A 24,445-nucleotide genomic window follows, 5' to 3' on the forward strand; every position below is an offset into this window, starting at 1 on the left:
AGGAAACTCAGATCCAAAAAGAAAAAAAGGCAGGGAAATATTTAAAAAAAGAAAAAGAAAAAGCCAATGAGCTTAATTTCTAAAATCTGAAAAATACAGTTTAAGGATCGAGGCAATGATGCTTGTGTACCAAAGACTCAAAATCGAGAATTAGATTTTGGTCTACACTTGTTCTTTAACAGGAGATTCAAAGGGCAGAGCAAATGAAAAAGTGGAAAGAGAGACTTGAAAAAAAGTATTATTCTACAGAAACTCAAGATGACTACCAGCCTGTCACTCAGCAAGAATTTAGAGAGTAAGCATGCATGTATTCTTACCAGGGTACTATGGGATACCATGATATGCAGATTAATGCTGTTCCATTTAGAAGCTTATTCTTTCATATGCCTCTTCTATTTTCTGCCCAATTTAAAGTAAAAGCACATGATTCTATGATTAAAATCTGAGAGCAACTGTATCTCTACATCTATGAAAAAAGGGACATTTATATTTTATGACGCAGCACATTCTGTTCTTCATATAGCTTTAGAATGCTAAAGCTACAACTGGTTATAAATAGAATAAACCTATCTTCTCAAAGCATTTCACAGGGGACTAGTAACTTGCCATTGCTTTACTAGATTTACTGTTTCTCTCCTAAATTATCTTCTAGACTCTTTTTATATACTGTGGAGCTGGAGAAAGAATTACACTACATCAATTCAAAACTTAACGGAGTGATGAGAAAGCTTTCTGCTCTACAATACTAACACAGTGGAGGTAAGAATCTGTTATGCAATCATGTAGTGTTTCTAACACTCATGACTGAATTATTTCCTGAAAGTGTCCCCTTTTCAGACTTTATTTGCATATAGGATAGACCAGGTCCTTGCTCATAGTAGTCAAGTGCTGTGCCACAAACTGGACACCAGTCTAGATTGCGTGAGAAACACAAACCACCTATCATTTATTACAATAACCAGGTGATTTTCAGTGATTAAATGCTGCAGAGTGGACAACCCACTGTACTATCCATGCATGTTACAAGTTTACACACCATATTTATGAGGCTTATTAAATTCTATTAATGTGAAGGAAAGATACAAAATAATGCTTATCAATGTTTGTGGAGCAGATAAGATGGTTTTTTTCCTAACACTTTCAAGTATGCCATGTCCTTATGTTCTGACTTCCCTTAGCTATAAATAATACAAGACTCGGATTCTAGAAAACCATTATGTACCACCCATAATATCTCTCCTCTCCCCACTACAGTAAAAGTATAGAAGAAACTTCCAGGCAAGTATAGAAATTTCACTGTACCTTCAAACTAGAAATTCCTCTAGCACATGTACAGTTTCCCCAAAATGAAATAAGGGTAGCCATAGCAGGGTCATAAGACATTGTTTGCAAATTGCAACTAAGGATGCTGCAAGAGCTGTGTTTAGATAGTTGTAAAGTATGACAGGTTATTTTGGAAACTGAAGGGGAAATTGTATTCCTAGAAGACATACCCTCCTCAGCCATATGTTTCTTAGCTAAAGCAGCAGGATCATTTGACTAGGTTTTATTTATTGCAATACTGAGGTTTGAATTCAGCTAGAGCTATGACCTCCCCAGTCCTAGCTTCAGTTATTTTTTCTAACAGCATTGTGTTTTTGCCTAGGCCAGCTAGACCACAATCCTCCCACTTATACACTTCTGTCATACCTAGGATGATGAGCACATGCCTAGCTTACTGGTTGAGTAGGTAGTCACAAAAACTTTTTATCTAGACTGGCCTCAAACTGCAATCCACCTCTCAAATAGTTGGAATGCCACCATGACCAGCTTAAAAATTTAAAAACATTTTGTGTCTTCATATTAGGATCTTACATTAGCTTTTTTGCTTAAGGCTGGCCCTCCACCACAGGCAAGTCACACTTCCATTCCAATATCTTGCTGGTCAACTAAAAGATAAGAATCTCTTGGACTCTTCTACCCAGGCTGACTTCAAAAAGTAATCCTCAGATTCAGCCTTTCTGGGTAACTAGGACTTACAGGTGTGAGCAGCCAACACCTGGCCTAGTTTTTATTATTGTTTATTTTTGAGGCAGGGCCTTACTATTGCCCAGGCTGGCCTTGAATTCCAGAGCCAAGTGGGGCCCTTTCTGCCTCTGGAGTAGCTTGGACTACAAATGCACACCATCTGTGCCCACTAAATAAAGAATTTCAGAGCTACCTCCCACCTTCTTAGCTAAGCTCTTCTCAGACACTGTGCATAGGGTTCTCTTAATATGGTCATTCACTGCAATAAGAAACAGTGACTATTCTTCCCAGAGCTTCTCTCTGTATCCACACCTGGGAAGAAATCCATAGTTTTTTCTTTCTTGCCTTATCACTTCAGAGCTGTGGCCAGCCAAATTGTTTAGCAATCCTTCTGTCCCTGGACATGGTCCTGGGCGGAGGCAATCCCTTAGGCAATTCAAATAAGTGTAAGAACATTAAGGCAAATGGTACATCTGAGGTCTTAACGTTTTTCTTTAACACCTATTGGGAAAACAAATATGCATTTTACAATGACTTAGAACATTAAGGTTCTTTTATTACAAAATTCTATACAATGAAGTGCCAGACACAGCAATACAATTATTCTGGTGGACATATATATCTATATATGATTTGTATATAGTTTTTATTGATACCAATGTATAACTATCACAAACTGCCTAATTCTACCACCTACAGTCCAACTATAACACAAAATACTGTACAAAGCTTAAGTGCTGCCATGCCATTGTTAGCTATTCTACTCGCAGCTAAATATTAACAATATCTAACATCAGGAATCAGCTGTTAATGCTAAAATCAAACTATTCAGGCCACTGACTTATAAAAATATGGTACTCAAATAGATTCAGCATTATAAAGAAGGAATATATTATTTAAAACATTTAAATAGTGCACATGGACATTTTTGCATGTGGTATATAAAATAAAACATTCATAAAAAATATAGTGCACATAAAATTAGATGTTACACTGGATAGTGAAAGAAAATTAACTGAAATGTACACCACATGATGGATTCAAATCAAAATGATACAATTTTTTGGCATTTTAATTTTACTTTCCTAGGAATACATTATGAATAACCTAGTTGTATCAAAAAGAAACCACACAAAAACGACTGGATTTAGTGCTTTTTTTTTCTTTTTAAATCCCCCAACTACAAATTCACTACCACTGGATTTTCCCTCCTCTGAAAAAGGCATTCATTGCACACACATGAGAAATATAAAATACTAGAAACACTATTTATGCTACTTCGTGTGCTTACTATTAATAGTGCCAAAAACCTGAGGTTCATGCTTCCCTCATGTTATTAAAGGATGCTGTAAAATTTCATTCTTTTTTGAGACAAACTTTTAATATTAGCTAGTTAAGAAACCATGCATGAGCCACTGCATGCAAACATGGGCACAAAGAGAGACACTCATCAATCCATAAAAGCACCAGGAAAAAAAAATTAACACATTAAGCTTGAATCAAGTCACCATTCCAGAAAAAATTAGAATACCTGAAAAAACATGCAAAGCCAAAGAAAAAAGATGCATGACAAGGGGGGTATACCACTCACTACAGATCCTGTAAGCACTGCTTTAGAAAGCATGAATGAGAAAAGGTGTTCACTTTATAGGGGACTCTTTGTCCACATTTTGGTAATTCAGACAGGGGAAACAATGTGGCCCCCTGAAGATACATGAAAAACTGCAGTGGTGTATAGCCCTTGTTAAGAACAGATTTTACTTAGGCATAATTACTTTGCCAATTTAGGCCCACTTGATCAAACACACAAATCTGAGCACCATCAGAGTTCCTACATACTGACATGGCTATTTTCTCACATTATCTGGTGTGTGTGGGGGTGGGGTGAGGGAGAGGAAGAGCACAAGATCTGATCTAGAAAAATCACATCACCAGCTGATAAACAGTAACTTAGGAATAACAGTAACTTAAGTCCTATAGGCAGCATGTGATATGATTCACTTCTGTGTTTGATGTGTGGTATATTTCAATAGACAAATTAGCAAGGTCACTTTTTGTTCTACCCATTGTTATCTTCATCCAAGAGCTAAGTGACCACTGAATTGCAAATGCTACCATACTACCTGTGCGAATGTGTCACTTTTGGAATTAAACAGGAAAGTGTTCCACAGTAGGACTTGAAATTTCAGTCTGATTTTGGTTTCTCTAGGAAAACAGAATAAAGTTGCATATGTCACTTTTATAGGCTTTTCTTGCAAATTTTCAGTCGTTCTGTAAGAAAAAAGGCAACCGAAGAACTCAGCATGAAGATTTTCCTCTCAATATTCTTCAGTAATGGAAAAAAAAAGTAAATAAAATATTTGTATTTCCAAAGTTCTTGAAGTTCAAAGGATAAATCTAGTCTTTTGCTTAACAGGATGTATCTGTAGTAGAAAACAATGAAGGAAACGGCTTGTTTGCTAAAGGTGGAGAGACAGTCTTATGGTTAATATGGAACATCACACTCCCAAGAGAGGGCCTACTTTCCCTCCCCATCCTTTGTTTAGTGGCACCACAACCAAGTACAAAGTGAGATTCTCTGAGTGCCTGACAAAATGAACTCAAGTACCAGCCAACAAGTTAAGTGATGATAGCTTCAAGGAATACAACTGATTTTATGATGTGAATTTTCAAGGAATGTATTTTTATATGGACTTTGAAGAATCTTGTTTGCTGATAAGAACTTCAAGAAGCCTAAGCTTGGCTTTAATTTTCTTGTATTCCTTGTATTCTTCAAGCACTGGAACACGATCCTCTTTCTGAGCATTCCTAGGAGAGAAAATAAAATTGTACTCTATTAACCACCTGGAAAATGAGGACAACTTCTGAAACTTCAACTCCGTTACTTGTCCTATGTTATAAGTTGAAATAAAAAGCTACTCTGTAAGAAAGAAGGTTATTGGACTGATTCTCTGAGACCTCTCAAATTTCTGATGGTCTTTTAACCAATTTTTCTAGTAATAATGCTATATTTCTTATCAATGATCCAATTAAACCAGAGATTACCCAGCCACTGCTACGTGCTGCAAAGCTAGATTTCATATACTTTCATTAACTTGTAACAAAAGGTTAGTAACTTTAGCCTGGCGCCAGTGGCTCAAGTCTGTAATCCTACTCAGGAGACTGAGATCTGAGGATCACGGTTCAAAGCCAGCCAGGCAGGAAAGTCCACTGAGACTCTTATCTCCAATTAACCACCAGAAAACTGGTAGTGGCTCTGTGGCTCAAGTGATAGAGCGCTAGCCTTTAAGAGCTCAAGAACAGTGCCTACACTTGGAGTTCACAACCGACAAAACAAGCAAAACTACCTCCCAATTTAAAGAAAAGAGAAAGCATTCCTGAAGGAATTAAAATGCATTTTGAAATTTGTTTAAGTGTTAATTGGATTAACCTCATTTCTGACAATCTACTGGGATTTTTTTTAAGAGTGTCTCTGTCCCCAGGAGCCAGGTACATGTGGCTCACACTTGTAATCCTTTAAGAGTGGTTTGAGAGCAGAAATTATTGAAATCTCAGTCTCTTCTCAATCTATAACTGAGCACAGAAGCACCCACCCATCATGAGAGACTGGAGGATCATGGTGCCAGGCCAGCCCAGGAAGAAAAGTCTGAGAGATTCCCTCCACAGAAGGGAAGCTGGATGTGACAGTATGAACCTGTAATAGTAATGATGACAGGAAGCCAATAATAGTAGGCAGATCATAGCTAGACATGTACCTGGGAAAGACAGTATCCTAAAAATAACCAAGGAGAAATTGTGCTAGAGATCATGCATGAAATCCCTGAGTTCAAACCTACAATACAGAAAAAAAGTCTCCTCTCATTTCATATATGGGCTACAATAAAAACAAATGTCATATTTTATAGAAGTCACATTTCAGCTACACTGTTCAAATCCTAGAAACACAACAAGCAGCTCTACCTAACTAGTAGAGGATACCACTTCTACGCTGGACTCTTTCTAAAAAAAACCACCATATCTCATTTCACCACTGCTTCCTAAGGTTAAGGAGGCAGAGTTAAACATTAAACTCCCTGGGTTAGGGAGGCAGCCCTGTGGTAGAGTGCTTCCCTAGCATATGAAAAGCCCTAGGTTAAAAAACGAAAACAAATTCAATGCACTAAGACTCCTTAGGTCAATCTTGAAGTATTTTATGAGATGTTTATTCCAGTGCTAATGGTTCTTGCCTGTAATCTTAGCTACTCAAGGAAAGTGAGATCTGAAGATTGAAATTCAAACCTAACCAGGAAAACTAATCCATAAGACTCATCTCCAATTAACCAGCAAAAATCCAGAAGTGAAGGTGTGGCTCAAGTGGTACAGTGCAGATTTTGAGTAGAAAAAGCCAAGCAAGAGCATGAGGCTCTGAATTCAAGCCTCAGTACCAGCACCAAAAAAAAAAAAAAAAAGGGGGGGGGGAAGGGGGAGGTTAAGGGGAGATACTCAAGCTTTGATTTTTCAAGCTTTGATTTTTCTTGTCACTAATAACAGCAGAACTTCAGAGCATAGGGAATGTTATAAATTTTTGTCCTTTTTTTCGTCTTGTTTGGTACTGGGGATCGAACCCAGGACGCTGTACTTGATAGGCAAGTGCTTTGTCACTAAGCTACATCCCAGCCCTAAAATTTTATTTTAACTTTATTCTGACAATGACATTTGAACTCAGGCCCTCACAATTGTGAAAAAGATACTCTACAACTTCTACATGACAAAGGACATAGCAATGAGAAGATCTTTACTTGCTATGCATTAGACAAGGGCCTCATACCTAAAATATACTTAAGAGTTCAAAAAAACTAAACTTAAAAAAAAAAACCCTCAAAAATATAACAACCCAATTAATAAACAGGCTAAAGCCTTAAGGAGAGACTTTTCAGAGGAGGAAGTTAAGAATGGCCAATAGACAGACACATCATCTCTGGTCATAAAAGAAATGCAAATCAAAACAAAACAGATTCCACCTCACCCCAGTTAGAATGGCCATTATCAAGAATAATAATGCTGGTGGGAATACAGTCAAAATGGAACAATATTAGACTATTGGTGGGAATGTAAACTTGTTCAACTATTCTGGAAAGCAGTATGGAGGTTCCTCAAAAAGAGCTCCCCTATGACCCAGCAATTCCATTCCTGGGCCAGTGGAACACAACAGGGCCACACTAAAGCTACTAACTAGATCGACCAGGTTTATTGCAGCATTATTTACCATACCAAGATATGGAATCAACCCAGATACTCCTCAAGAAAATGTGGCATATATACAAATGGAATTCTACTCATTCATCAGAACAATATTGTACCATTCATAAGGAAATGGAAAGACTAGGAAAAAGTTATACTAAATGAAGTAAGCCAGAGCCAAATGAACATAGCAGTTTCCCTCATTTGTGGTAACTAGATTGTGACTATAAATCTACAGGTAAGCACACTGAATGTTAAAAAAAAAAAAAAAATACACACACACACACCAATACAGGGACATGATAAATTACCTAGGACCCTATAGACATTCACATACTAAGGTCAAATGAGGATATGTATAGGAGTGATTGACAAAGGCTCAATAGCTATATGCATATGATCACATAAAATAATACTTTATGGCCAGGTGCCAATGGCTCATGCCTGTAATCCTAGCTACTCAGGAGGCTGATATCTGAGGATCATGGTTCAAAGCCAGCCTGGGCAGGAGAATTCTGTGAGACTCTTATCTCCAATACCCTACCAAAAAACCAATATTGGCACTGTGGCTCAAGTGGTAGAGGGCTAGCCTTGAGCTGAAGAGTTGAGGGACAGCACCCAGGCCCAGAGTTCAGGCCCCACAACCAAAAAAAAAAAAAAAAAAAAAAAAAAAAAAAAAATATATATATATATATATATATATATATATAATATATATATATATATATATATAAAATTTTTATGAAATTAACTCTAAGAAAAGGAAACATAATTTTTGGTCGCTGTTATTTGCTGCTTTTGTTTTCCGTTTGCCTTGTTTGTGTTTGGAAGGGTAAGTGGGGGCACCGAAAAGGTGAAACAAAGGGTGAACAAATACAAGAGTGGCACTCACTAGACATTACATGGTAAATGAACTATACATCTTGTGGGTGGGGACAGAAGGGAAAAGGGAAGAACTGGTAGAGAGCAAGGGAAGGGGGGGCATGGTTTAAAAAGAATTGTACCTGATTTCTGTAACTGTAATCCCTCTAATATATCAACTTTACAATAGCAGAAAGAAAGAAAGAAAGAAAAAGAAAGAAAGAAAGAAAGAAAGAAAGAAGAAAGAAAGATGCTCTACAACTTGAGTAATACCCCAGTCCTTTCCTGCTCTCAGTATTTTCCATATAGGGTCTCACTTTTTGCACAGACTGACCTGGACCCCAATCCTATTTATACTTCACACAAAGCTAGGGTGACATGAAAACTTTATGCTTGGGCTAACCTCAAGCCTCATGTTTCTCTGCCTCCTATGCAGCTTTGCAAATCTAAACCACTGGGTCAGTCAAGGTAATTTATTTCTATTTCTATATGTTTTAACATATTGGCACTTTGTAAGCTAAAGAACAAATGTGCCTTTATTTGTCATGTTCAACTAACCTTCCATTTTGTTGATAAAATGCCTCTTCAAATTCCCGTAATGTTTTGCGTAGTTTCTTTTTCTCAGCTCTGGCTTTCCAAAGTTGTTCCAGTAATTCAGGCCTAAAATAAAGTAAAACATTGTGTGTGTGTGTACATGTACATACATACATAGTATTTACCAGGGCTTGCACCAAGGGTCCTCCAGCTCTAGATTGACATTTTATTCACAGCTGATATTCTATCACTTAAACCATGCCTCCAGTCTGACTTTTTGTGCTAAATAGAGATAGTCTTTCAGGCTTTTCTGACTGGGTGGCTTCCTCAGATCTTAAGCTTCTTAAGTAGCTATGATTACTGGCATGAGCACATGTCTTCTTAAAAAGTAGTTCTACACTTGACTGCAAATTAACATCACTTAGTTTTTAGAGCATTAACAATAGCTAAGCTCCACTCATTATAAACCAAGTTTGTCAGCATTAGTACTTCAAAAATCTTTAGCCGGGCACTGGTGGCTCCTAGCTACACAGGAGGCTGAGACCTGAGGATCGCAGTTCAAAGCCAGCCCGGGCACGAAAGTCTGGGAGACTCTGTTTGTTTGTTTTTTGGGTCCAGTCATGGGGCCTGAACTCTGGGCCTGGGCGCTGTCCCTCAGCTCTTCAGCTCAAGGCTAGCCCTCTACCACTTGAATCACAGCGCCACTTCCGGCTTTTTTCTTTTTTGCTTATGTGGTGCTGAGGAATCGAACCCAGGGCCTCTGGCATGCAAGGCAGGCCTTCTACCACTAAGCCACCTTCCCAGCCCCTGTGAGACTCTTATCTCTAATAAACCACCAGAAAACTGGAAGTGGTGCTGGCTCAAGGGGTAGAGCACTCACTTTGAGTTGAAGAGCTGAGGGACAGCACCCAGGCCCAGAGTTCAAGCCCCATGACCAGAAAAAAAAAAAAAAATCTTCCTAGTTGATTGTAAAATGAGTAAGGTTTGAGAACCACTATGTAGATATAGAACTAATGGATAAACCTTCAGGTGGTTCCTGTACCTTTAAAAAAAAATGTAATGAGAATAAAAATTTGTTTACAAATCACTGTTTGATTCTTTTGTTGTTGTTATTGGTCCTAGGGCTTGAATTCAGGGCCTGGGCACTGTCTCTGAGCTTTTTTTGCTTGAGGCTAACACTCTACCACTTTGAGCCACAGCTTCGTTTCTAGTTCTCTGGTAGTTAATAGAAGATAAGACTTTCCTGCCCAAGTTAGCTTTGAACAACAATTTTCAGATCTTAAGCATAAGTAGCTAGGATTACAGGCATGAGCCACCAGCACCCAGCTTATTCTCTTGTATTGATACCATTCAAGTAATTTTTTAACATAGGATTTCTTGGCGTATTATTCAAATAGGTAAAAATCACAAATCAGATACATACATAGAAGCTGCTCGGGAACTTGATAATCGAAGATCCAGAGCTAGTTTTTCTTGATTTTCTTCAACATCAGACTCTGAGTTTTCCAATGAAGACTGTGCCTGTACAGCTGTTTTCAAGATATCACCTAACTCAGAGGACAAACTAACACTATCCTCCTCTTCTTCTTCCTAAAAAGAAATCCAAAGATAACCAAACATAGCATTACTTACAATTTTCCCTTTAGGATTACAAGCATAAGCCACTGATTAGAAATGGCTTCTCTAAATGATTACCTTGATTTCTTCAAAAAAATGTGCAGTTTCTCCTTCTATGATTGGCTGTAACATCTGACCCCGTCGCTTAGTAGAGGGAGAACCCTGTAATAACCAAACAAACATCTTTACATTCCAAGTATATTCACTTCTTACATTACAGATATTCAGCTTCATTTTCACCTGGGGTGGTAGCAGTGGTGGTATATTCCAATGGACTGCTTAGCATGCCCTGAGTTCAATCCCCAGTACTTAAAAAAAAAAAAAAAAAAAAGGTATAGCTGCTCAGGATACTAAGTTCTGAGGACTGAGGTTCAAAGCCAAAATGGGCAGATAAAAATGGTGAAACTCATTCCCAATTAACATCAAAAAGCCAGAATTTGAGATGTGGCTCAAGTGGTAAAGCACTAGCCATGAGTGAAAAAGCCAAGCAAGATCTGGAGGTCTTGAGCTCAAGCCCCAGTACTGGCATCAAAAAATAAAAAATAAAGGACCAGTTATGGTATACCTAATCCCAACAAGTCTGGAGGCAGAAAAGTCCCTTGGTGGTTGTCTCCAATTAATCACCTAAAGTCAAAAGTGGATCTGTGGCTCAGGTGGTAGAGTACTAATCTTAAGCTCAAGGAGAGCAACCAGGCTATTAGCTCAAAGCCCCAGGACTGGCACCACTTAAAAAAAAACACACACACACAAAACAAACAAACAAACAAACAAAAACACCTCACAGACTTTCCTGCCCAAGCTGGCTTTAAATTTTGAGACTTAGATCTCAGCATCATAAGTAACCAGGATTACAGGTATGAGCAACTGGTATTTGGTCTACTGAGGTTTTTGTTTTGTTTTCAGTAGTGTCTTGACTTATACTCAGGCTAGTTTGGTCTTCAGTTCTCTTACTTAAGAGCTCAACCAAAGACATAATTTAAAAAGAAACTAAACGAGGAGCTTGTGAGATCCAAGTTTCTTCCTTTTACTGCTGTCACTTGCAAAGTAGGTAACTTTGGGCACATTACCACCTGAATCTCCATATTACAAGACTACCATATTCTGTCTGTTATGACTTTACATGTTAGGATTCAGTAGCATAAACTATACGTAAAAATGCTTATAGGTAGCCAGATGTTGGTGGCTTACACCTGTAATCCTGGCTACTCAGAAGGATGAGACCTAAAGGATCATGGATCAAAAACCCAGCTAGAGCAGGAATGTTTGAGAGACTCCATCTCCAAAGAACTAGTAAAAATGCTGTATTAAAAGTGATTACAGTGCTACAGTACTAGATATGAAGAAGAAGCAGGGAGAAAGCCCTAGTTCTAGACCTGTAAGTAATGCACATATACCCACATGGCTCAAGTAGTAGAGAACCTACTTAGCAAGAGTGAGGCCCTAAGTTCAAAGCCACATAGGGAGTTGGGGGAAAATGTCTGGAAAATAGTGGTAGGCACTAATTTCCTCTAATCTCAACTTTAAAATTACCTTTTTTCTACCTTACCTTTGTATTTCTCCAATATACTACTAAAAGCATGTTATTTTTGACAATTACAGCTTGGTAAAATAAACTAGAGAAATATTTGATTTACTTACAAGGACAGGAGTGATGCTAGCTCTTGTCAGCATCTGTTTTACAAGTCTGTATCTATCATAGAGAGGTTTAACAATGTGCCTTTCTTCTCTGGTCACCTAAAGCCAAAAAAAAGATAGGTGACATCATCATAAGAAATTTAAAATATCCAAATGATTAAACCATATAAATTTTATATAAATAGGTAGGCAATCTCCCAAATATAAGAAACAATGCTTTATAAACACTTCTGAAGAATATAGACCACAAAAGTGATGAATGCTCTTTTAGCAAGAGATATTACCGGCCTTCCATGTTGACTTTCATAGTAAAGTAGACTCTTCTGTAGAGAAGTTTTCTCTTCTACTAAATGGTCTTTTGTCATTTTCTAGAATTAGAGAAGAGAAAAAAAGTGAAACATTGGCACCAATATTATTCTCACTCCTGCAATATAAGTTATTAGGGTGAAAGCATAGACAATCAGCGTTCCAGAATATCTCATTCTCTGCTTATTAATTTACAAGCAACATTGTACATTTTGCCCAATACCTAGGTATAAATCAAACCATTAAAGGGATGTTAATTTTTGTGTGTATGTGCTGGTCCTGAAGCTATAACTCAGAGCCCCGGCTTTTTTGCTATCACTTGAGCCTCCTTAGTGGCTAGGGTTACAGACATGAGCTACCAGTGCACAAAAATACTTTTTGGTAAGTTACTTAACCTCTTCATATTCAGTACCCTACTCTGTAAAATGAAAATACTTCAGTCAATTTTAATATGCACATTTTAACTCTAATATGCACACATAATTGCATATCACTTAATGTTTATTATAGTCTTTTGTTATCATTAATGTAAGAGGTACCTAAAAATTATTTTTTGGTTGGCCTTGTGAATTAACTAAAACCTGGGCCCTTGGACAGCATCTCAACCAGCCTAAACCAAGATGCAACAGACATTGTTTTGGAACATATTACCTCTACACCCCTCCCTAGCCCCTTCTAGTCTCAATAACCTTTCCATGACCCTCTGGAGAGGGTTCTGCAGAAGGGGCTTAACTAAGAATATTGTGGTACACAAGTAAAATTTTACCTTCCAGAATATGTAATTATAATAGAGGCAACCAATCAGCCTTCAGCTCAGGGTGTAAAAACTAGATGCAGAGGAGAGTAGGGAATGGGGGAGGTAACAGAGACATTTTTTGCTTCAAGAGAAAATAGACAAGCAGAGAACACACTGTGGATAGAGTGGCAGTCTTTATTTTTTCAATAAAATTCTTTACACTCATCCTTCATTGCCCTGGACTTAACTGGTGAACCCCTGAGACAAGAAGCTGAGAAGGGAGCCAGACGCTGATGGCTCACATCTGTAATCCTAGCTGCTCAGGCTGCGATCTGAAGATTGCAGTTCAAAACTACTCCAGGCCAGGCACTGGTGGCTCACGCCTGTAATCCTAGCTACTCGGGAGGCTAAGATCTGAGGGATCGCAGTTCAAAGCCAGCCGGGCAGGAAAGTCTGTGAGACTCCTATCTCCAATAAACCACTAGAAAACCGGAAGTGGCGCTGTGGCTCAAGTGGTAGAGAGCTCGCCTTGAGCTGAAGAGCGCAGGGACAGCGCCCAAGCCCAGAGTTCAAGCCTCTAACTGACCAAAAAAAAAAAAAAAAACTACTCCAAGTTTATAAGACTCTTAGCTTCCAATTAACTAGCAAAAAGATGGAAATGCAAGTGTAGCTCAAGTGTCAGAACACCAACTTTGAACGAAAAAGCCGAGAGAAAGCATAAGTCCTTGAATACCAGCACCAAAAAAGAACCAATGTAGGTTACTGGCAGTAGAGCTGGAATACTAGTAGGCAATGTCTGACCTGAGTTACAACCCTAGTAGTGATCTGCCAGCTGCTGAGCTAAAAGGTCTATGTGGGCCTGCCCACCAAGAATAACACTATAAAAATTCGGAGAAAGATGACATTGGGAAATTGCATGTTCATGGACAGGTAGAATATTGTAAAAAAAAAAAAAAATGCCCATACTGCCACAAATGATCTACAAATGTAATGCAATCCCCATCAAAATCTCAATGAAATTCTTTACTGACATAGAGAAAACAATTTAAAAATGTATATGAAAAAAGTAATGCTAGTGGTATCACAAAAAATTGGCAAAAAAATTGACCTCAAGATCAATGGAATATACTAAAAGACCTGGAAATAAAACCATATAGAGTTATCTGATATTTGATAAGGTAATCAAAGATATACAGTGAAAAAAAAGCCTTTTCAATAATTGGTGTTGGGAAAAGTGGGCATCCAGATGCAGAAAACTAAAATTGGATCTCTGTTTGTCATCATGTACAATACCAACTCAAAAGTGGATCAAAAACCAGACCTCAAATCTTAGTCTTGAGGGGCTGGGAAGGTGGCTCAGTGGTAGAGCACTTGCCTTGCATGCCTGAGGCCCTGGGTTCAATTCCTCAGCACCACATAAGCAAAAAGAAAAAATGCCGGAAGTGGTGCTATGGCTCAAGTGGTAGAGTGCTAGCCTTGAGCTGAAGAGTTGAGGGACAGCACCCAGAGTTCAAGCCCAACGACCAGACCCCCCCCCCAAAAAAAAATCTTAGTCTTGAAACTTTGAAATTACTGTAAGAGGAAGTAGGAGAAACACTAAAACTCAAAGGCATTGGTATAAACTATTTGAAAAGAGTCCTATTGCATTGGTGGGAATGTAAACTGGTACAATCACTCTGGACAGCAGTCTGGAGGTTCCTCAAAAAACTAAACACAGCCAGGCACCAGTGGCTCATGCCTGTAATCCTTGCTACTTAAGGAAGTTAAGATCTGAGGATGGTTCAAAGCCAGCCCAGGCAGGAAAGTCCGTGAGACTCTTATCTCCAATAAATCCCTAGAAAACTGGAAGTGGCCCTGTGGCTCAAGTAGTAGAGCGCTAGCCTTAAGCTGAGAGATAGTAACCAGGCCCAGAGTTCAAGCCCCAGGAGACACACACACACACCCCCTAAACATAGAGCCAGGTGCCCAGAGTGCAGGCCCCAGGAGACACACAGACACACCCTAAACATAGAGCCAGGTGCCAGTGGCTCACACCTGTAATCTGAGCTACTCAGGAACACACACACACACACACACACACACACACACACCCTAAACATAGAGCCAGGTGCCAGTACACACACACACACACACACACACACACACAGTACACACCCTCACACAGTACACACCCTAAACAGAGCCAGGTGCCAGTACACACACACACACTAAACATAGAGCCAGGTGCCAGTACACACACACACACACACACACACACACACACACACACACACACACACACACACACACACACACACACACACACACACACACACACACACACACAAAAAAAAAAAACATAGAGCCAGGTGCCAGTACACACACACACACTAAACATAGAGCCAGGTGCCAGTACACACACACACACTAAACATAGAGCCAGGTGCCAGTACACACACACACACACACACACACACACACACACACACACACACACACACACACACACACACACACACACACACACACACACACACACACACACACACACACACACACACACACACACACACACACAAAACATAGAGCCAGGTGCCAGTGGCTCATACCTGTAATCTGAGCTACTCAGGAGGCTGAGATCTGAAGATCATGATTCAAAGCCAGCCAGGGCAGGAAACTCCATGAGACTCCAAAAAACTACTCAAAAAAAGCTGGTAGTGCTTGCCTTGAGCAAAAGAAGCTCAGGGACAGTGCCCATGCCCAGAGTTCAAGCCCCAGGACCAGCAAAAAGAAGACAAAACAAAGCCAGGCACTGGTGGCTCACACCTGTAATCCTAGCTACTCAGGAGACTGAGATCTGAGGATCAAGGTTCAAAGTCAGCCCAGGCAGGAAAGACTGTGAGACTCCTATCTCAGATAAACACCAGAAAACCAGAAATGGCGCTATAGCTCAAATGGTAGAGTGCTCGCCTTGAGCTGAAGAGCTGAAAGATAGCTCCCAGGCCCAGAGTTCAAGCCTCATGACAGAAAGAAAGAGACAAAGAGAGAAAGAGAAAGAGAGAAAACAAAACACTAACCTATCTATAATACCACTCTTGGACATCTACTCAGAACATCACAAGCTAAGATACCAACCATAAAGACACTTGCATAGCCATATTCATTGCTTCAGTCCTCAAAGTAGCCAAGTTGTGGAAACAACCTAGAAGCCTACAATAGATGGATCCAAAAAATATGGTACCTATACACAACGGAATTTTACAAAGCCATTAGAAAAAATAGCTTTATGTCATTTGCAGGAAAATGGATGGACCTAGAACAAATCATGTTAAATGAGGTAAGCCAAGCTCAGAGAGACAAATGGCACATTTTCTATCATTTGTGGAAGCTAGATCTAAAATACACTGAGACATGGTAAATTATACAGGATTCCAAGCATTCACACACAGTGCAATCAAAGGAGGATACTCTAAGAGGAACACAAAGGCACAATGCCTATGTGCATCTGCTCATACAAAATAGTATTTATCAAAATGAACTCCAGGGAATGGAAACAAGGGTTGTTGGTTTTTTTTTGGGGGGGGGAGAGGGGGTTGCTGTTTTGTTTTCTTTTTCTGTTTGTTCATTTATGTCTTTGGGAGTATAAGGGGAGGCACAGAAATGGAGGGACAAACCTAGCTAACAAACCAGAATTACTCAAGGCTAAATCAGTGCTTTGATTAATTACTATTAGAGGGGGTAATGAAATACCTAACCTTCCCCTAACCCCAGTTTTATAGCAAAGGGCCACCTGAAGTTTCACTGTAAGGGCCATCTGGAGTTAAATTAAGACCTCCTCTGGTAGGTTCCTTGTTGCTCCAATTGTCTCCTCAACTGGTCAGTACCTAGCTTCCCTGACACCAATTAAGCTTTTCTGCCTTTAAAAACTCTACTCAACTTCCCTTTGTGGCAACAGCCAGCTCTCTACCACCAACTTTAATAAAGGACCTTCAACTATTTCAGTGCATGGCGCTCCTCTGTTTCAACTTGCAAAGGTGAACAAATGTAGCAGGGGTTCTCACTAGACAGTATGTTGAAAATGACTACACAACTTGTAGGGGGAAGAGGTAGGAAGAGAAGGGAAGGGGTAACACTATTCAAAAAGAAATGTAATACAGGTGCTGGTGGCTCATGCCTGTAATCCTAACTGCTCAGGAAGCTGAGATCTGAGGATCACGGTTCAAAGCCAGCCCGGGCAGGAAAATACATGAGACTTATCTCCAGTAAGCCAACAGAAAACTGGAAGTGCCCCTGTGGCTCAAGTGGTAGAGCACTCGCCTTGAGCTGAAGAGCTGAGGGACAGCACCCAGGCAGAGTTCAAGCCCCACGACCAAAAAAAACAACAGCAGCAAAAAGAAATGTACTCTTTACCTGGCTAGTATAAATATAAACCCTCTGTACATCCCCTTTATAATAACAAATAATATATATATATATATTTTTTTTTTTTTTTTTTTTTTTTGGTCCGGTAGTGGGGCCTGAACTCTGAGCCTGGGCGCTGTCCCTCAGTTCTTCAGCTCAAGGCTAGCACTCTACCACTTGAGCCACAGCGCCACTTCCGGCTTTTTTCTTTCTGCTTATGTGGGGCTGAGGAATCGAACCCAGGGCCTCGACCATGCAAGGCAAGCGCTCTACCACTGAGCTACCTTCCCAGCCCCACAAATAATAATTTTTTGAAAGGACAAAAGAAATAAGAACAGAACACTTTAATCTTGGGGACCTTGACCTTCTAGGGCACAGAAAGGAGCACTACCACCAATTAGAATGCTGTCAAGGACCTCCAGTGCTCCATATTTAACCTCATGATGGCTGAGATTGGGTGAAGGGCTATGTCATATATTCCCTTTCTCTGCCATATTTCTTTTCTAATAAACTTTCCTGTTAGCTTTACTATTTTCCTCTCTTGCCTGAATTCAACTTAGCTGCCCTAAATTTCTAGTAACACAAATATACACACAGAGACATTTATATACAAAGATTTTATAACCCAATGTATCTCCTAAGCTAATAAGGAAACCATGTGCCAGTACTGTGGAAAGATGCAAGAGAAATACCAAGTGTCAACTTATAACTTCATCTGGGTTGGCAAATGTTTTACCCTGCAATAAATATACTTATATCTTCAAGTATTCTAAATGGTGGAGTAGGCAGAATTTCTCAAAATTTATTTGTCCATATACTCTTCCCCTTTGTACCATAGAATCACCTATTATCATCTCAATGAATCAATATTCCACAGGAATACTTTTCAACTGGTCAAATAAACTCTACTTATCATTTTGTGTGTGTTTGTGTTCACATGGATTCTGGTGTTTGAACTCAGGGCCTGGACACTGTCTCTGTGCTTCTCTGACCCAAGACTAGACTTCTACCATTTGAGTTACAGCTCTACTTTTTATGGACTTTCCTGCCCAGGCTGGCTTCCAACCATGATCCTCAGATCTCAGGCAGTTAAGTAGCACTAGGATTAGAGATGTGAGTCACCAGTGCCCAGCTTTTTGTTGTTTTGTTTCTTGAAATGCTGAGGATCAAAACCAGGAGATAGAGCTACATTCCCAACAACTCTACTTATTTCTAGGATTAGTTACTACTACTTTGTCTTTCATCACAGTGAAATTAGAGGTTTAAAGATGTTCTTTGGGGGTGATACGCAAAAAGAAATGTACTAATTACCTGACTTATGAAACCATAACGTCTCTATACCTCACCTTTATAATAATAATTTTTTTAAAAGGTTCATTGAATGTATCTTCCTATAACAAACATGATGTCATTATATTAGTGTAGATAACTAAATGTAGGCTAATACTTTTTTTAAAAAAATTATCTTTTAGTTGTACAAAGGAGGTGCCATATAACAAAGTAGCTTATCTACTACTATTATTTCAATCAAGTTCTAACCTTAAACCTATAATTTGAGTAAAGCTAATCCAATCAAATCCCCTATAAGAAAAGGACAGTGTTGTTCTATAACAAGAAAAGAAACAGATGAGAGAAGGGAAAGGTGAAATTGACTATTCAAAGGAAACCAAAACTCCAAAATTTAGAACATGAAAGAACACTTGTCAAGATAACTGTGGGAGAACTTACCATTTATTACCTAGACAAAACATTCACCTGAAACTACCTTCTTCATTCTTCCAGCAAATCTCTTCTGACACATGATTTAAGCTGCCAAGTGCTTTCACCTGAGTTGCCTTCCATATACACTTTACTGACCAAGATTAATTCTTCTTCAAAACATTTAATTCACAGCCAGGCACCAGCAGCTCACACCTGTAATCTTACCTATTCAGGAGTCAGACCTGAGGATTTTATTTGGAAGCCAGCCTAGTCAAGAAAGTCCATGAGACGCTTATCTCCACTAAACTACTTTTGGGAGGGGGGGACTTAAGTAGGAGAAAAATGAGGGGGTAACAAATTGGACAAGAAATGTACTCACTACCTTACATATGTAACTGTAACCCCTCTGTTATCACCTTGACAATAAAATTAAAGACATTGGGATTTAAAAAATAAATACATAAACTACTCAGAAAAAGCCAGAAGTGGCACTGTGGCTCAAGTGTTAGAGTGCTAGCCTTGAGCCAAAGAAGCTCAGAGAGAGTGCTCAGGCCCCAAGTTCAAGCCCAAGGATCAGTTGGAAAAAAATTTTTTTTTAATACTAAGAATGCACAGAGATAAGAAAGATGAGGCCAGGCGCCAGTGGCTCACACCTGTAATCTTGGTCACTCAGGAAGCTGAGATCTGAGGATCACGGTTCAAAGCCAGCCCGGGCAGGAAAAGTCTGAGAGATTCTTATCTCCAATAAACCACTAGAAAACATGAAGTGTGCTATGGCTCAAGTGGTAGAGTGCTCGCCTTGAGCTGAAGAGCGTAGGGACAGCGCCCAAGCCCAGAGTTCAAGCCTCACGACCAACAAAAAAAAAAAAAAAAAAAGATAAGGTTCCCAGTCAGCCAAGGCAAAGAGTTAATGAGATCCCATATCTCAACAAAACAAGCCAGGTCTGTCATCCTAGCTACTGAGGAGGCCTTCAGCAGGAAGATCAACATTCTAGGCCAGCTGCAGGCTTTTTCAAGACATCATATGAAAAATAACTAAAGCAAAAAATTTTAAAGCTGTAGTTCAAGTGATAGAGCAAGTACAAGACATGGAACTCAAACCTAGTACCACTTAAAAAAATAATTCATTTAATTCTAATAATCATTTAATTCTAATAATATCAAATTAGTACTTTAACAGGTACAATCACATCTACCTATATCAGTCAAAAAAGGACTAGTCAAACAACACCATTTCATGTCCTTTACACACATTCATCTTACTAATTGCACCTCCCATAAATCAATGTAATTTTGTAACTTTATTATTGTGACTTAACCACTGAAATATTTAGCATTTATGATGTATTGATAAATGCATGTTTTCGATTTGCAAACCTAGGAAGTGGACAATCCATACAACCTACCCAGATTATCTCACACACTGCTGTAGCAATTTTTTTGATTCAGATTCTAAAGGCTACGTGGGGTAAAAATCACATTATAGTTCGGTATTACCTTAACATCTTCTGGAAGACACCTTTCAACACGTTTTTCCTTCAGTCTTTTCAGAATCAGTTCAAGAGTTACTTCTTTAGATTGTTTCTTCTCCTTCTGAATGACTCTGACTTCACCTTCCTTCTCTTCATCTTCATGCTCTAGACAAGAGCCAAAACTTTTTGGAAGAGTATTGCTACGTGGTCGTGTCTGAGGTACAAATTCTCCATCTGAGCCTTTATGTTTTGCATCTATAAAAGAGGACAGATTAATTATTAGTAGTACAAAGACTCAAGTATTTCTAAAACAAAGTATTTAAATTATATACGGCAATATTCACATTTGTTTACTATAAAGATACTCAGATTAAGTAAACAAAACAGGTATTTGTTCATGAAGAGGAAAAAAAGGAAATAATTTGACAAATGAAACCATTTTAAAGAATGCTAAGGCTAAGCTAGGTGCCAGTAGCTCATGTCTTTAATCCTAGCTACTCAGGAGGGTGAGATAAGAGGATCTCAGTTTAAAGCCAGTCTAGACAAGAAAGTCCTTGAGACTCTTCTCTCCAGTTAACCACCAGAAAACTGGAAGTGGTGCTGTGAATTAAAAATGGTAGAGCTGAAGAGCTCAGGGACAGTTCCCAGGCTCTGAGTTCAAGCCCCACCGCTGACCAAAAAAAAAAAAAAAAAAAGAATTTAAGTCTATAAAGAAAACAAAATGGCCAGATGCCAGTAGCTCATGCCTATAATCTGAGTTACTCTGGAGGCAGAGATCTGAAAATCATGGTTCAAAGCCAAACTGGGCAGGAAAGTCTGTGAGACTCTTATCTCCAATTAACCACCAAAAAGCGGGAAGTGAAGCTATGGCTTAAAGTGGTAGAGCACTAGTTTTGAGCAAAACAGCTCAGGAATAGCACTCTTAGTTCAAGCCCAAGAACAGCACACATGCAAAAAAACAAGAACAGAAACAAAAGCTCAACGACAGTTCAAATCCCAGGATGGGCACCAAAAAAAAAAAAATGATGTTACAGTGATAGAAGTATTTTGTAGAAGAGCAACTACACTAGAAAGGGTTAACAAAATCTTTCTGAATGGTATCATTCTAGCTGAACATGGAATAGAAAGAACCTGACCGCAGTACAGAAGAAAAAAATGTATGACCCAAACTAAGGCAACGGCTGCCTGCCTGTAATCCTAGCTATTCACAAGGCTGAGATCTGAGGATCACTGTTCAAAGCTAGTCTGTCCAGGACAGAAAAGCCCAGGAGATTCAACTAACCAGTAACAAGTCAGAAGTGAAGCTGTGGCTCAAGTGGGAGAGTACCAGCCTTCAGCAAAAAAGCTAAAGGATAGTGTCCCACGCCTTGAACTCAAGCCCCAGTATGGGAGCTTGGAAGAAAAAAAAAAAAGCATATTCACAAGCTGTGCATGGTGGTATACACCTCTAATACCAGCACTTGGAAGGTTGTGGCAGAAGGATCACAACTTCAAGCTTGGGCTATCTATCGAAACTTTGGCATCCTCAAAAGAATACTAATAAACACAAAGGAAAACTATTTGAAAAGAATAGTTTACAATGAAAGAACACAAATGCATACTTGTGCTGAAAAACTGTGTTAGTTGGTGCTAGGTCACTCCTATAATCTTAGTTGCTCAGAAGGCTGAGATCTGAGAATTGAAGTTCAAAGCCAGCACCCCCAGGCAGACAAATTTGAAGAGACTCATCTCTAATTAGCCAGCTAAAAGCTAGAAATAGAAGAGTAAATTCAAGTGGTATGCCAGTCTTGGGGGAAGGGGTGTTTAAGCAGCAGCAGCAGAAGGCTCTGAGTTCAAGCCCCAGTACCAGCATATGTAAAATTACATGCAAGGGCTGGGAAGGTGACTCAGTGGTAGAGTCCTTACTAGAATGCATGAAGCACTAGGTTCAATTCCTCAGTAACACATAAACAGAAAAGGCTGGAGGTGGTGTTATGGCTCTAGTGGTAGAGTGCTTAGCCTTGAGCAAAAGAAGTTCAAGGACAGTGCCCTGGCACTGAATTCAAGCCCTAGGACTGGTAAAAAAAAAAAAAAAAAAAAGAAAGAAAGAAAGAAAGAAAGAAAGAAAAAAAGAAATGCAAATATATTACAAAATGGCATGTTATACCTTTAATTTGCTTCCGCAGTTTGGTAAGCTCTGTCATCCATTTTAAAACCTTTGGGTTGGCTGCAATATCACTGTAGGAGGGCTGAAAAATTATAAAGCAATTATCACTGACATTCGAGATAAGCAATTATTATGTTCTTTTATGCCCAAATAGTATTTTATGGTTTCTACAGCACATAATTCATTTACACTTCATTTCTATTCATGAGCTAGGGCAGGATATTAAGCACATCCTCTTTCAAAGAAGCTTTTTCAACTGGGAAATCACTTTTGAACATGGGTCTGTCTTCAAATATTTAGGCCTCATTCAACTTCACATGTTCTAATTATTAAAGCACAGATTCTTTTTCTCCCACCCTCCCTTGCTTTTCCTCTTCTCTTTTTTATTTCTGATAAAGCAGAAATAGCAAAAATATGACTTGTCAAAGTATTTTGCTTTAGAAATTCTAAAAGCTGTTCTGCCAGTAGAAATATAAAGAGACAATGTTACAATGGTAAGAACACTTGCTTAGAATCCAAAAGCCTAAAAATCCATTTGTTCTCAGACTTTTAATTATCAAAATTTTCTTTAGTTATCTCAGATTTGTTACTACATCTATCAGGGCTACACTAATGCTCTCTATAAAGATCCTCCTCATAGTTCTAATATTACTCTAGCTTTAAATCTATGTTAAAAACTTACCTTGCTATTTCTTTCCCTTTCAAACTGTTCCTCAAATTGTCTGATTTTTTTCTGAAGTTTCTTAACCAATTGGTAAGGTGTTCTATCTTCTCTTTTTTCATCTTTTAAACCAAAGGATGATCTTCGAATCCTGAATTGAAACAGTGTAACAGTATGTATTACCTTTACAACTATCAATGTTTTATCACTTATTGTCTTGATAGATTACTATTAAAAGGAAGTATACCTTACTGATGAATTTATGCCAGACACTTCCTGATGGAGCTTGTAATCCTAGCTACACAAGAGGCTGAGATCTGAGGACCTCAGTCCAAAGACAGTGGCAGAAAATCCCATGAGACTCTTTTCTCCAATTAACCAGCAAAAAGCCAGAAGTGGAGATGTATCTCAAGTGGTGGAGTACCAACCTTAAGTGAAAAAGCCAAGTGAGAACTCCCAAGTCCTCAGTTCAAGCCCCAGTATCAGCACACATGCGCATGTGCGCGCACGTCACACATACACATGCACACAAGCACAAAGTAAAACTGAATTCCTAACACTGAACAGTTAATAAAGAATACTAACAGTTAATAATACTATTACAGACCACAAAATTGGCTAATCTAAGTGGTGAAGAAGAGAATTTGGAATCATTTAAAGCTTTCTTGACAAAAAGAAGCGAAGACATTTAGAAGCTCAAAGGACTTTAAAGTATTAAAAAACTGTGGAGGACAAAAAGATTTGACTTTGAGAATCAAATTTAACAAAAACACTATGAACAAATTGAAACCCTTGTACAATTGCTTTAAAAAAAATTAGGAACAGCTGGGTGCCGGAGGCTCATGCCTTTAATTCTAGCTACTCAGGAGGCTGAGATCTGAGGATCACAGTTCAAAGCCAGCCCAGGAAGGAAAGTTTGTGAGACTATTATTTCCAATTAACCACCAGAAAACCGGAAGTGGCACTGTGACTCAGGTGGTGGTAGAGCACTTGCCTTGAGCTCAGGGACAGGGGACAGAGCCCAGGCCTAGAGTTCAAGCTCCACAATCAACAACAACTAAAAAATTGAAAAATAAATTAGGAACAGATCAGTTGTATATGCTGGTTTCCATTCAGGATTCTGGAATAATGAATGAGAAATAATGAGGAAATGTCTATGTGATAGCAAA

At 39.0% G+C, this 24,445-nt stretch overlaps 2 protein-coding genes across 12 annotated transcripts in view; one reads left to right on the forward strand and one right to left on the reverse strand.

Annotated features, from left to right (window-relative positions):
* Pkd2l2 (polycystin 2 like 2, transient receptor potential cation channel) overlaps positions 1–8,652 on the forward strand; it is a 43,710-nt gene extending 35,058 nt beyond the window's left edge. For 5 of the 7 annotated variants that reach the window (XM_070036071.1, XM_070036076.1, XM_070036074.1 and 2 more), the window contains 3 exons: positions 183–295; positions 653–759; positions 4,424–4,509. In XM_070036071.1, coding sequence (XP_069892172.1) covers positions 183–295; positions 653–749 — 210 coding nt within the window. In that variant the 3' untranslated portion in view covers positions 750–759; positions 4,424–4,509. Of the gene's footprint in view, positions 1–182; positions 296–652; positions 760–4,252; positions 4,323–4,423; positions 4,510–8,278 lie in introns of those variants that run through there. The other 2 variants (XM_070036073.1, XM_070036072.1) reach the window with 2 other exon arrangements.
* The window catches only part of Fam13b (family with sequence similarity 13 member B), a 70,233-nt gene continuing 50,479 nt past the window's right edge, over positions 4,692–24,445 (reverse strand). For all 5 annotated transcript variants that reach the window (XM_070036070.1, XM_070036066.1, XM_070036068.1 and 2 more), the window contains 9 exons: positions 23,298–23,427; positions 22,616–22,697; positions 20,495–20,724; positions 12,159–12,242; positions 11,878–11,973; positions 10,318–10,401; positions 10,046–10,212; positions 8,647–8,748; positions 4,692–4,815 (listed from right to left, as the gene is read on the reverse strand). In XM_070036070.1, the coding sequence (XP_069892171.1) occupies positions 4,692–4,815; positions 8,647–8,748; positions 10,046–10,212; positions 10,318–10,401; positions 11,878–11,973; positions 12,159–12,242; positions 20,495–20,724; positions 22,616–22,697; positions 23,298–23,427 (1,099 nt within the window). The remainder of the gene's footprint in view (positions 4,816–8,646; positions 8,749–10,045; positions 10,213–10,317; positions 10,402–11,877; positions 11,974–12,158; positions 12,243–20,494; positions 20,725–22,615; positions 22,698–23,297; positions 23,428–24,445) is intronic.

The sequence above is a fragment of the Dipodomys merriami genome, unplaced genomic scaffold, assembly GCF_024711535.1.
Source record: "Dipodomys merriami isolate MVZ:Mamm:240054 unplaced genomic scaffold, mDipMer1.0.p SCAF_27, whole genome shotgun sequence".
NCBI classification, from domain to species: domain Eukaryota; kingdom Metazoa; phylum Chordata; class Mammalia; order Rodentia; family Heteromyidae; genus Dipodomys; species Dipodomys merriami.